The 13,967-nt window shown below is 42.4% G+C and overlaps 1 protein-coding gene across 2 annotated transcripts in view; it reads left to right on the top strand.

Moving 5' to 3' along the window:
- Positions 1–13,967, top strand: part of LOC135557350 (terminal nucleotidyltransferase 4B-like) — a 32,315-nt gene extending 18,348 nt beyond the window's left edge. Inside the window, exons 3-12 of one of the 2 annotated variants that reach the window (XM_064990550.1) lie at positions 2,655–2,701; positions 8,384–8,504; positions 9,591–9,698; positions 11,084–11,212; positions 11,405–11,615; positions 11,860–11,986; positions 12,114–12,217; positions 12,449–12,582; positions 12,741–12,884; positions 13,088–13,967. In XM_064990550.1, the coding sequence (XP_064846622.1) occupies positions 2,655–2,701; positions 8,384–8,504; positions 9,591–9,698; positions 11,084–11,212; positions 11,405–11,615; positions 11,860–11,986; positions 12,114–12,217; positions 12,449–12,582; positions 12,741–12,884; positions 13,088–13,249 (1,287 nt within the window). In that variant the 3' untranslated portion in view covers positions 13,250–13,967. Of the gene's footprint in view, positions 1–2,654; positions 2,702–8,383; positions 8,505–9,590; positions 9,699–11,083; positions 11,213–11,404; positions 11,616–11,859; positions 11,987–12,113; positions 12,218–12,448; positions 12,629–12,740; positions 12,885–13,087 lie in introns of those variants that run through there. The other variant, XM_064990559.1, reaches the window with a different exon arrangement.

Genomic DNA, 13,967 nt, shown 5'->3' with positions numbered 1-13,967 from the left:
TTTGGCCTGTAATCTACAGGTGTCCTTATTCCTGCTGACTTGGAGCCTGCTGATAGAGCTGTGTGTGTCTGCTCGCAAGCTGTACCAGGGATGGACAACTGCCGTTTTGTAGGCCCGCGGATCACTTTTTTTTGTTTAGGAACTCAGTCTGGGTCTCAATTTACTGACCTCTTGAAACTCCCCATCCGGGATCGTGACTAAAGCCTCAGGCTCATTAGCATAACGCAACGTTAACGATTTCTGAAAATCGCAAATAAAATGAAAATAATGCACCTACTCTCAAGCTTAGCCTTTTCTTAACAACACTGTCATCTCAGATTTTCAAAATATGCTTTTGAACCATAGCAATTCACTAATTTGTGTAAGAGTATGCTAAGCTAGCTTAACATTTTGAGTAGCATTTAGCACGCAACATTTTCACAAAAACCAGATAACCAAATAAATAAAATAATTTACCTTTGAAGAGCTTCGGATGTTTTCAATGAGGAGACTCTCAGTTACATAGCAAATGTGCAGTTTTTCCTGAAAGCGTCTTTGTGTAGGAGAAATCGCTCCGTTTTGTACATCACATTTGGCTACCGAAACGAACCGAAAATTCAGTCACCTACAACGTCAAACTTTTTCCGAATTAACTCCATAATATCGACCGAAACATGGCAAACGTTGTTTGGAATCAATCCTCAAGGTGTTTTTTCACATATCTCTTCATTGATATATCTTCGTGGAAGCCTGCTTTCTTCTCTAAATTCCATGGAAAAATACTTGCAGCTGAGTTTTGCGCACCAATTTTGGCGCAGGACACCGGGCGGACACCTGGTAAATGTGGTCTCTTATGGTCAATCTTCCAATGATATGCCTACAAATACGTCACAATGCTGCAGACACCTTGGGGAAACGACAGAAAGGGCAGGCTCGTTCCTCTCGCATTCACAGCCATATAAGGAGACAATGGAAAACGGAGCCTCAAAAATCCTGCTCATTTCCTGGATGCCGTCTCATCTTGGTTTTGCCTGTAGCTCACGTTCTAGGACACGCACAGAGAATATCTTTGCAGTTCTGGACACGTCAGAGTGTTTTCTTTCCAAAGCTACCAATTATATGCATAGTCGAGCATCTTTTTGTGACAAAATATTGCGCTTAAAACGGGCACGTCTTTTTATCCAAAAATGATATAGCGCCCCCAGAGTTTCAACAGGTTAAGTTGGAATAGTGGAATACACAAGGTGCAATTTTGAAATGTGGTTGTGCAGTTTTCTTATGTCAGTCACTGACCGTAACTCAATTGGCCCATGTCAGCTAAAATGTCTAGCGGCCAGCTATCTTGTAGTAATCCTGGTCGAATTACCAACCAGGGGGCCCCCGTAGATTTTGTTAGTCACTCTCACTCAGACATCATATAAAAACATGTAATTTCTTCACCCTATGGCAAAAGATGTAGAATTACAGGGAATTTCCTGTGAAACTGCTAATTTTCTCTCTGCCACATGAAAAATTGTGTAGTATCACAGGAAATGAACTCAAAAATGTAGAATAGTTGCCCATCCCTGAGCCAGACAGAAAAGCCCACTGCTGTTCCTGGCACTGTTCCTACCTCTTACTCTTATCCACTGAGGCAGGAGAGCAGTTAATATCCTGTCCACAACAAGAACAGGACTAAGACTCCCAGCAATCACCTGACCTCTTACACACACTCAATGCGAGACCTGTCTGTGACTGGGTGAACTGAACAACTGTGAACCCACCAGATAGCTGAGTAATCTGTCTAGGTCAATTTGTCTGAGGCGGCCCCCATGTCTTTCTGTCCCTCTCTTATTCACCCCGTCTCTCGATAATGTAAGTGACAACCACTAGCTCTTTATACAGTAGAGAGCCGAGCCATGAGTTAAGTTTACCTTGGGGACCTGTGTGGATGTGTTCCCCCTCACTGGGATTGGAACTTGTCCACACAGTGGCAATCCATCACCCCTCTCATTTCCACCCACATCACAATCACATGCCCTGCCTAATGCACCTCAAGTAAGCAGATTGGAGTCCAGGCTTTTTAACCCTCTTGGTCGGTTCAGGCAGGAGCTCAGCCAAGGAGGGAGGTTTAAGGGAATAAAGGCTGGTTTAAGGCTTCAGCAAAGGCTATTTTTGAGCCCTCAGAACCAATGTGAAATACTGTTATGTGACGTGACATTGGTTAATGCCCACAAAGCTCAGATAAAGCAGGATATTTGTCTGGTATCTGGACGCGTTAAATAAAAAGCTTATTTCATTTATTTTTTGTCCAAACTGTTAGGTTTTAAAGCATCATTTGATCCCTTTTCTCATAACTACATTCTGTTCCCATTTTTTACACCCAAGGACATTGCATTGTTGTCAGATAATGACTGTGCACTTATTTCACCTTGCATAAAAGGTGAAATAAGTTGATGCACGTTACACTCCCCATTTAGCATAAAGATTATATTTTTATTGCTTTAGTTGACACCTGTCCTGAAATATCAGACTGAGAGTAGCGTATCACGTGACTTGACAGAAGTCAAATTATATAATTTGTCTTTATTTTCTAACTAAATGTCTGCCATTGTATCAGTTCAAAGCTAGTGTATAGCTCGGCTTATCTGATTGATAAATTAAATCAATGAATAACACGTTTGACTTTGTTACAGGTTCAAGTGTTTGGGAGTTTCAGCACGGGCCTCTATCTGCCAACCAGGTAAGCTGTTTGATTCAGGTAATGGAGTACATAATGGCCTTCCTATCATAATCTCTCTTATAGTGTGTTGGTGATATGTGTGTTGACTCATAATCTGCAGACCCTGCGGATATAACCGCGGGGCGGTTGGGTTTAGGGTCATAAAATGTTGTGTGGATGAAGGGTGGGTGGCGGGTTGAATAGAGAGAAAAAATATCTAAAAAAATCTGGGTTCGGGCCGGTTGTGGGCCTCAGATTCACCTTTTCACATATACTTGGGTGGTTGTGGATGGGTTATTAGCAATAGCTGGCGGGTGAACAAACAGCTGACCCGCGCACCATTAGTGAGTGTAAACTGACCCTTAACCCAATGAGTTCCAACTTATTGTTGGTGTGTTTTGGACTTCTAACCCCTTTTAAACAGTGTGTTTGAGCTACAGACTAGTGGGGTTGAACCATTTCATTTTGTCTATTCTACAAAAACGTCTGGAGTCCAAATGGTTTGAGTTACAAACTATTAAAACCATCTATGAAAAACTGTTCTGTTTTTCTCTGAAGCTCATTAGCGTCGTTAGAAGGTAAGGGGTTCTTCTGCGTAGAGGATCATAGGAAATCCCAGGATTATAGTTTCTGTGATACTGTAATAAACTCAGTTGCTGTCACAAACTCCACACAGTTGTCACTGACTTGTTAGATATTCATTTCCCAGTGAACAAACAATTTCTGTAGTTACTGCATTCATATAAATCCATTTTTTAAATCAGATTTTTTACTTTGGCAGACCTTTTAATTGACAATTATTATATATTTTTTGAACTCATGGATGCAACTGTTTTGTCGAATTGTTTTAGCCTCACAATAAAATACTTAACTGTGAGGCTAAATACAGTGCCTTCGGGGAAAGTATTCAGACCACTTGACTTTTTCCACATTTTGTTAGGTTACAGCAGTATTCTAAAATTGATTACCCCATAATGACAATGCAGTAACAGGCTTTTAGAAATTTTTGCAAATGTATGAAGAGAAAAAAAAGAACATTTTCACAAGTATTCAGACGCTTTACTCAGTACTTTTGACAGTGATTACAGCCTTGAGTCTTCTTGGGTATGACGCGACAAGCTTAGCACACCTGTATTTGGGTAGTTTCTCCCATTCTTTGCATATCCCCTCAAGCTCTGTCAGGTTGGATGGGAAGCGTTGCCGCACAGCTATTTTCAGGTCTCTCCAGAGATGTTAAATTGGGTTCAAGCCCAGGCTCTTCAAGCCCAAGCTGGGCCACTCAAGGACATTCAGATACTTGTCTTGAAGCCACTCCATTTGTTGTCTTGGCTGTGTGATTAAGGTTGTGGTCCTATTGGAAGGTGAACCTTTGCACCTGTCGGAGGCCGTGAGTGCTCTGGAACAGGTTTTCATCAAGGATCTCTCTGTACTTTTCTCCGTTGATCTTTGCTTAGATCCTGACTCGTCTCCCAGTCCCTGCCGCTGAAAAACATCACAACATGATCCTGCCAGCACCATGCTTCACCGTAGGGCTGGTGCCATGTTTCCTTCAGACGTGACGCTTGACATTCAGGCCAAAGAGTTCAATCTTGCTTTCATCAGACGAAAGAATCTTGTTTCTCATGGTCTGAGTCTTTTGGTGTCTTTTAGCAAACTCCAAGTGGACTTTCATGTGCCTTTTTTATAGAGTGGCGGCTTCAGTCTGGCCACTGTACCATAAAGACCTGATTGGTTGAGTGCTGTAGAGATGGAAGAACCTTCCAGAAGGACAACCATCTCCACAGAGGAACTTTGAAGCTCTGTCAGAGTAACCATCGGGTTCTTGGTCACCTCCCTGACCAAGGCCCTTCTCCGATTGCTCAGTTTGCCCAGGTGGCCAGTTCTAGGATGAGTCTTGGTGGTTCCAAACTTCTTCCATTTAAGAATGATGGAGGCCACTGTGTTCTTGTCGACTTTCAATGCTGCAGAAATGTTTTGGGTACCCTTCCTTTCCCCAGATCTGTGCCTCAAAACAATCATGTCTCAGAGCACTGACCTGCACTGTCAACTGTTGGACCTTATATAGACAGGTGTGTGCCTTTCCAAATCATGTCCAATCAATTGAATTTACCACAGGTGGACAAGTTGTAGAAACATCTCAAATACGATCAATGGAAACATCAAGTCTCACAGCCAAGGGTCTGAATACTTATGTAAACAGGTATTTCAGTTTAAAAATGAATACATTTGCAAAATGTATGGGGTAAACTACAAAAACTACCCACTGGGCAAAAATGGGTTTAATCAATGTTTCCAAGTAATTTCATGTGATTACGTTGAATCAACGTGGAAAACTGATTTGATTTTTAAAAAGTAATCAACATAAAGGAATTTCTTAATGAATATAATTCACTTTATTTAAAAAAAACCTTTCTCTACAATTTTGTGGTTGTCTTTCCCCATCCCTGCAACTCCCGTGCGGACTCGGGAGAGGCAAAGGTCGAGAGCCGTGCGTCCTCCGAAACAAAACCCAACCAAGCCGCACTGCTTCTTGACTCAAATTAAAATGTATTGGTCACAGACACATGGTTAGCGAGATGCTTGTGCTTCTAGTTCCGACAATGCAGTAATGTCTAACATGTAATCAAAACGATTCATAACTCCCTGATACACACAAATTTAAAGGGATGAATAAGAATATATAAATATATGGATGAGCGATGGCCGTGCGGCATAGGCAAGATGCAGTAGATGGTATAGAATACAGTATATACATATGAGATGAGTAATGTAGGATATGTAAACATTAACGTGACTAGTGATACCTTTTTTATTTATTTCATTTATTAAAGTGGCCAGAGATTTGAGTCTGTATGTTGGCAGCAGCCTCTCTGTTAGTGATGGCTGTTTAACAGTCTGATGGTCCTGAGATGGAAGCTGTTTCTCAATCTCTCGGTCCTAGCTTTGATGCACCTGTACTAGAGATCGACCGATTAATCGGAATGGCCCATTTCTAGTTTTCATAACAATCAGTAATTGGCATTTTTTGACACTGATTAATTCAGATTACATTGCACTCCCTGAGGAGACTGCGTGGCAGGCTGACTGCCTGTTATGCGAGTGCAGCAAGGAGCCAAGGTAAGGTGCTAGCTAGCATTACATTTATCTTATATAAAACAATCAATCTTAACATAATCACAAGTTAACTACTCATGGTTGATGATATTACTAGTTTATCTAGCTTGTCCTGCGTATTGCCTGCTAACATGAATTTCTTTTAACTAAGGAAATTGTGTCACTTCTCTTGCGTTCTGTGCAACAGGGTGTATGCAGCAGTTTGGGCCACCTGGCTCGTTGCGAACGGTGTGAAGACCATTTCTTTCTAACAAAGACAGCCAAATTCGCCTAACGGGGGATGATTTAACAAAGCGCAAAAGCACAATCGTTGCACTAATGTACCTAACCATAAACATCAATGCCTTAAAATCAATACAGAGAAGTATATTTTTTAAAACCTGCATATTTAGTTAAAAGAAATTCATGTTAGCAGGCAATAATAACTAGGCAAATTGTGTCACTTCTCTTGCGTTCATTGCACGCAGAGTCAGGGTATATGCAACAGTTTGGGCCACCTGGCTTGTTGCGATTTAAAATGCCAGTTTGTACATAATTATGACATAACATTGAAGGTTGTGCAGTGTAACAGCAATATTTAGACTTATGGATGCCACCCGTTAGATAAAATATGGAACGGTTCCGTATTTCACTGAAACAATAAACGTTTTGTTTTTGAAATGATAGTTTCTGGATTTGGCCATATTAATGACCTAAGGTGTGTATGTGTGTTATTATAATTAAGTCTATGATTTGATAGAGCAGTCTGACTGAGCGGTGGAAGGCAGCAGCAGGCTTGTAAGCATTCATTCAAACAGCACTTTCCTGCGTTTTGCCAGCAGCTCTTCGCAATGCTTCAAGCATTGCACTGTTTATGACTTCAAGCCTATCAACTCCTGAGATTAGGCTGTCAATTTTTTTCCATGGCACATATTGCACTTTTACTTTCGCCAACACTTAGTTTTTGCATTATTTAAACCAAATTGAACATGTTTCATTATTTATTTGAGACTAAATATATTTAATTGTTGTATTATATTAAGTTATAATATATATATATTTTATTTATATATATGTATATTTTATAAAAAAAATATAAAAAATATTGTCCGATTTAATCGGTATCGTCTTTTTTTGGTCCTCCTATAATTGGTACCGGCTTTCAAAAATCATAATCAGTCGACCTCTAACCTGTACTGACCTCGCCTTCTGGATGATAGTGGGTTGTTGTCCTTGAGGAGGCCTTCCTGTGACATTGGGTTTTGTAGGTGTCCTGGAGGGCAGGTAGTTTGTCCCCGGTGATGCGTAGTGCAGACTGCACTACCCTCATGGTTGAGGGCTGTGCAGTTGCCGTACCAGGCGGTGATACAGCCCCACAGGATGCTCTCGGTTGTGCATTTGTAAAAGTTTGAGTGTTTTTAGGTGACAAGCCAAATTTCTTCAGGTTGAAGAGGCATTGTTGCGCCGCCTTCACCACGCTGTCTGTGTGGGTGAACCATTTCAGTTTGTCCGTGATGTGTACGCCAAGGAACTTAACTTTCCACCTTCTCCACTACTGTCCCAATTAACCCATAAGCCAGCCACACCAATGTGTTGGAGGAAACACCATACACCTGGCGACCGTGTCAGCGTGCATGCGCCCGGCACATTTAAAGGCCCAAGGACATCCCTGGCAGCCAAACCCTCCCCTACCCGGACGACGCTGGGCCAATTGTGCGCCACCCCATGGGTCTCCCGGTTGCAGCCGGCTGCAACAGAGCCTGGATTCGAACCAGGATTTCTAGTGCCACAGCTTAGACCACTGCGCCACTCGGGAGGCCCATGAATGTATTTTTTAACCAAAATCCGATGACTGGTGAATGTTTTTGTTGATTTCACATTTAATTTACCTGAGTTGACTAGATGTTTAACTGATGTCTGCCAGGTTTGTAAGCTCTTATGCCTTTTCTACGCATGCCTTTCCTACACACTAAGCAGTATTTGGTATTCAGACATACCTTATTCATTCGCTTAATGTCAATATGATTTGTGTTTTGCATCATATAATGCAAAATGGGTCATACCGACTGTATTTATGCATTTTTTTAAGTTATACATCTTAAACTTGAATTCTGACATGCTAAACATTTTGGGACTATATCAGCAATGGACTAATGAAACAAATACCAAAATATTGTTTTTGGGTGGAGTTTTCCTTTAAATTCAAGGTCAGAATACATAGGCATAGAGAGAAGTGCATAAAAAGATAATAATTTTACATTTACGCACGTTTAACTGTGTTCAGAATTCACCCCTTTGTGAGTGGTTATATGGAGAAAGAGTGATGTGGCTGGCCTTTGTTTTTTGGGATTAAGGCTGTGGTCATTTTAGCGCTGCTGATCCAAAGCCTTTTTAACCTGGTTTCTTGACGAGCCAGACTGCTCTCCGCTCCGACGTCACACACACACACACACACACACACACACACACACACACACACACACACACACACAAAACACTGTAACTGGGGACTCTGGATTAGTGACAATAAGCTGTGTGAAAGTGAACTGGAGAGTCCTCTTCAGATCCGAATGTGATGTTGCTCTGACCTTTACTTACTCCACTTCCTAGTGACATCGATCTGGTGGTGTTTGGGAACTGGGAAAACCTGCCCCTTTGGACCCTGGAAGAGGCCCTGCGGAAGAAAAACGTGACTGACGAGAACTCCATCAAAGTGCTGGACAAGGCCACGGTATGTTTGTATTTATTATGGCAGCAGCTACTCTTTTTGGGGTCCGGCAAAATTAAGGCAGTTATACATTTTTTTTAAACATTACAATACATTTGCAACAAATGTCACTACATATTTAGTGTGTGCCCTCAGGCTCCTACTCTACTACCACATATCTACAACACAAAAACCATCTGTGTGTGTGTGTGTGTGTGTGTGTATAGTGCATATGTTATCGTGTGTGTGCGTGTATCTCTGCCTTTTGTGTTGCTTCACAGTCCCCGCTGTTCTGTAAGGTGTATTTTTTTTTTTTTTTTTTTTTTAATTTTACTGCTTGCATAAATTACTTGATGTGGAATAGTTCCATGTAGTCATGGCTCTATGTAGTACTGTGCGCCTCCCATAGTCTGTTCTGGACTTTGGGACTGTGAAGAGACCTCTGGTGGCATGTCTTGTGGGGTATGCATGGGTGTCAGCTCTGTGCATTCAATATGTCAATACTTATCACAAATACAAGTAATCTCCTCCACATTATTAATGTAAGCTCTCTGTGTACATCCAAGGGCCAGCCGTGCTGCCCTGTTCTGAGCCAATTTCAATCCCAAGTCCCTCTTTGTGTTACCTGACCACACGACTGAACAGTAGTCCAGGTGCGACCAAACTAGGGCCTGTAGGACCTGCCTAGTTGATAGTGCTGTTAAGAATGCAGAGAAGCGCTTTTATTATGGACAGACTACTCCCCATCTTAGCTACTGTTGTGCCAATATGTTTTGACCATGACAGTTTACAATCCAGGCTTACTCCAAGCAGTTTAGTTTCCTCAACCTTCTCAATTACCACATTATTCATTACAATATTTGTTTTAGGGTTTAATGAATGATTTGTCCCAAATACAATGCTTTTAGTTTTTGAAATATTTAGGACTAACTTATTCATTGTCAACAAGCTCTTTAAGTGTTGCAGTCATTTCAGTTGCTGTGGTAGCTGACGTGTATAGTGTTGAGTCATCTGCATGTTGTGCATGCATACTAACTGTGCAGTGTGTCATTGCCCCGGGTGACAGTGTATGTGTAAATCCATCCTCATCACTATGTCCCATTGTTCCAGGTACCCATCATCAAGTTGACAGACTTCCGCACAGAGGTGAAGGTGGACATCAGCTTCAATGTGAAGAACGGAGTCAAAGCTGCCCTTCTCATCAAAGACTACAAAAAAGTGAGTGAAGCAGGCATCTCTTATTCAGGATACATTACCTAATGCAGTCCGGTAAAAGAGCTAGCTGATGAAACAGGCTTGACAGTTAGCAAGCATAGATTGTTGTACAACACTCTTTCCGTGGCCTCCAACTGCTCGTAAAAGCTAGTAAAACGAAATGCATGCTCTTCAACCGATCGCTGCCCGCACCCGCCAGCCCAACACAAGCATCACTACTCTGGACGATTCTGACTTAGAATATGTGGACAAATTTAAATACCTAGGTGTCTGGCGAGGCTGTAAACTCTCCTTCCAGACTCACATTAAGCATCTAGAATCGGCTTCCTATTTCGCAACAAAGCATCCTTCTCTCATGCTGCCAAACATACCCTTGTAAAACTGACTATCCTGCCGATCATTGACTTCGGCGATTTCATTTACAAAATAGCCTCCAACACTCTACTCAGCAAATTGGATGCAGTCTATCACAGTGCCATCTGTTTAGTCACCAAAGCCCCATATACTAACCACCATTGTGACCAGTATGCTCTCGTTGGCTGATCCTAGCTACATATTTGTTGCCAAACCCACTGGCTCCAGGTCATCTATAAGTCTTTGCTAGGTAAAGCCCGGCCTTATCTCAGCTCACTGGTCACCATAGCATTACCCACCCATAGCAGGCGCTCCAGCAGGTATATTTCACTGGTCATCCCCAAATCCAACACCTCTTTGGCCGCCTTTCCTTCCAGTTGTCTGCTGCCAATGACTGGAACGAACTTCAAAAATCACTGAAGTTGGAGACTTAAATCTGCCTCTCTAACTTTAAGTGTCAGCTGTCAGAGCTGCTTACCGATCGCTGCAGCTCTACACAGCCCACCCTGAAATAGCCCATTCAACCAACTACCTACCTCATCCCCATATTTGTTTTTGTTTTTCTGCTCTTTTGCACACCAGTATTTCTACTTGCACATCCTCATCTACACATATCACTCCAGTGCAAATTGCTAAATTGTAATTACTTTGCCACTATTGGCCTATTTCCCTCCTTACTGCATTTGCACACACACTGTATGCAGATTTTTCTATTGTGTTATTGACTGTACATTTGTTTATCCCATGTGTAACTCTGTGTTTTTGTCGCTCTGCTTTGCTTTATCTTGGCCAGGTCGCAGTTGTAAATGAGAACTTGTTCTCAACTGGCCTACCTGGTAAAATAAAAGTTGTATATTTATGTCAGGTTTTTTGGGTTCTGACGGAGGTGTTGGTAGCTAATACACTTAACTACGTCTCCTCTGTCCCTCAATCCAGCCATACCCAGTGTCCTAGTCTGAGACATTCCCCTCTAGAGGGCACTATAACCATAACCACAGGTTTAACCATAACCACGGGTTTCTTTTATCCATAAGAAATACCCAGTGCTTCCGAAGTTGGTTCTGGTGCTGAAGCAGTTCCTGCTCCAGAGAGATCTGAATGAGGTTTTCACTGGAGGGATCGGCTCCTACAGCCTTTTCCTTATGGCTGTCAGCTTCCTGCAGGTGAGAGACTTCTGCTATTCTCTCAAGTAGCCCACACACACAGTGCAGGATAGATTGCATCTAACATTAGAATAATTTACTGTCCATTATAGACTTTTGACACATTTTAAGTCTTTCTCATTCAGTGAACTAAGATGATTTGGCTTGTTCCTCTATGCAATTGACCTCTTATCCTCTGCCCTTGTATTTCAGCTTCACTACAGAGAAGATGCCTGCAGCCCCAATGCCAACGTGGGCGTTCTTCTTATAGAGTTCTTTGAGCTCTATGGACGCCACTTCAACTACCTGAAGACGGGCATCCGGATCAAAGATGGTGGTAGCTATGTGGCCAAAGACGAGTTTCAAAAGAACACTGACCTCTACAGGCCCTCCATGCTCTTCATTGAAGACCCCCTAGCACCAGGTAACAATACCCTCCATTCAGCATGGGTGCACTTGCACAGGTGATACCTCATTTTAGCACTGTGACATCAGTCAACTACTGATAACACTGAACCTAAGAATCTATCACACACTTTAACGGCCATGAATAAGAAGACAGCTAGAGGTCCCAGGTGCCCATAGCAAAGGGTGAAATATTAGACAGTGTCTGAAACCCGCCTCTTCCCAAATAGAGATGATCTAAACATGCCTCTTGCCTCCTGCAGATAACGACGTTGGCCGCAGCTCATACGGTGTGTTGCAGGTGAAGCAGGCCTTTGACTATGCCTACGTAGTGCTCAACCATGCCGTATCGCCCATCGCCAAGTACTACCCCAACAACGAGTCTGAGAGGTAAGCAGATGGTGAGCTAGGGCTCGCTTTAACCAACGACAGCTCTCACATTCTTTGGCTTCTATCTTAAGTTATTTACTAAATACTCTAATGATATTTGCAATATGTCCTATTTTCTTTCCTCCAGTATACTTGGCAGAATAATTAGGGTGACCCAGGAAGTGGCTGAATACAGGGACTGGATCACCAAGCTCTGGGGACCACAGTCTCAGAATGAACCTACCCTGAATGGTATGTTTTCACAGTACTACTGTGAGTCTAGACATGGTCTCAGATCTAACGAGGTGGTAGTCAGTGTTTGACGGGATCAGTTTCAAGAAGACAAGGTTCAAAATTGGTCATCTTTATTATGTTTTAAGTAGTTTGGGATCCAAGGTGATTTGTAGATCAGTGAAGTGCGACTGCTATTTAGTCGATCTAAAACACATTGTCTTACCACTATTTGTCCATGTGCTGTTGTAGGAAATGATGTCACACTGTTAGTGAAGCCTCAGCAGCTGGACGAGTGCAACAACAACCTGACGGAGGAGGTGACTGCATCTCGCAGCAAGACCTCTTCCAACTCCTCCTCATTAGTGTCATCCTCATCCTCCACGGTATCCAGTTCCAGCGACGTTGAGTTTTGTTACTCAAACACACCATGTGTGCACACTAAAACTACTATCTGAGGAAATCAACTCTTAACACTACATTTATTGCAATGCACCCATTGGTTGCTGACCTGATTTACTGAGTTGTGATTGGTTGTCTCCAGGATTCTGACGGGACGCCCTGTAAGACAGTGAAGCAGCTGCCTGGACGGGGCTCCAGCGCCCACCGAGAATCCTCAGGTGGCGTGACCAATCACAGAACACAGAGCCACACCACCAGCACTCCTACTGACAACAAGGGGGGCAAGGTAGGGTCAGCTTGACGAAGCCAAAGTCAACCACTGAAAAGCTCTGTTACTGTACCTACAAATGCCTTGAACTTTTATGACCTGAGCGTTACAACACTGTCGGTACATAGATAACCTTTTAGATTTTACATTTCAATGGCACACGGAGGCCTACCAGTGATCTATCTACTGATCTAACTAGGTGTGTCTGTCTTGTTTCCCAGGCCAGGTTGTTCCGCTCGTCCAGTAAAAACACCCACCACGTCCAGCAGAACTCGTCCTCATCCAACATCAAGAGCCACCCGAGCAGCAAGCCACACTACCAGGGCAACAGCAAGAAGAGGAAACCTCAGCAGCACTCAGAGGCCCAGGACCTCTGCAGATAGGGCTGTCTTGGTCTGCTCTGCAACAGACTGACAGCCTGACTGTCCCACTTCTGCTGCCAGACCACGTACTGACTGAGTAGTATTAAGGAGCTTCCTTCTCTCAAGCGACATGCATCTTTTTATAGCTGAAAAATAACCCCAAAAAAAGAGATGGGAAATGCTGGGGCTTAGTTCTAGAAAGAAATGCGTATTTTCTTCCTTGACATATACACGTTCTACAGTGGAGCTACACACCACATCCAGTACCTACAAATCTTGCCTTTTACCATAGCGCCATCTGGTGTTTGAGGAATAAGTGTCTGGAAAGTCATGTGGATTTTTATGCGCAATACCTGGAACTTGGCTGGCGAACATACTTCAGCAAGAAAAGTATTTTTTTAAATAATAAAATACACATAACAAATGTACAAAATGTTATATTGAAGAAAAATGTACACAGATTGATAGACTAAACCTCAAAATGCAATCTGTAAGTAGAGACGATGACTTAATGTTTTTGTTGATGGAAGGATATTTTTTGGTTGTGTAAGCAGATTATACAAAGATTTGTACAAAAAGAAACATGCAGAAATCTTTTGGGTAAAAATTATCACAAATGTACTTTTTACAGGATAATACTGATTCAAGGCAAATGTAGATGTACACATTTGCCTGCTAATCGTGAGTAGTGGCAGGTTTGGGTTTCATTGCCAACATAAAATCATCAGCATTCTATTTC

The sequence above is a fragment of the Oncorhynchus masou genome, chromosome 2, assembly GCF_036934945.1.
Source record: "Oncorhynchus masou masou isolate Uvic2021 chromosome 2, UVic_Omas_1.1, whole genome shotgun sequence".
Classification (NCBI taxonomy): domain Eukaryota; kingdom Metazoa; phylum Chordata; class Actinopteri; order Salmoniformes; family Salmonidae; genus Oncorhynchus; species Oncorhynchus masou.
Note: the sequence above shows the minus strand (reverse complement) of the source record. Positions and strands in the feature narration are given on the sequence as shown.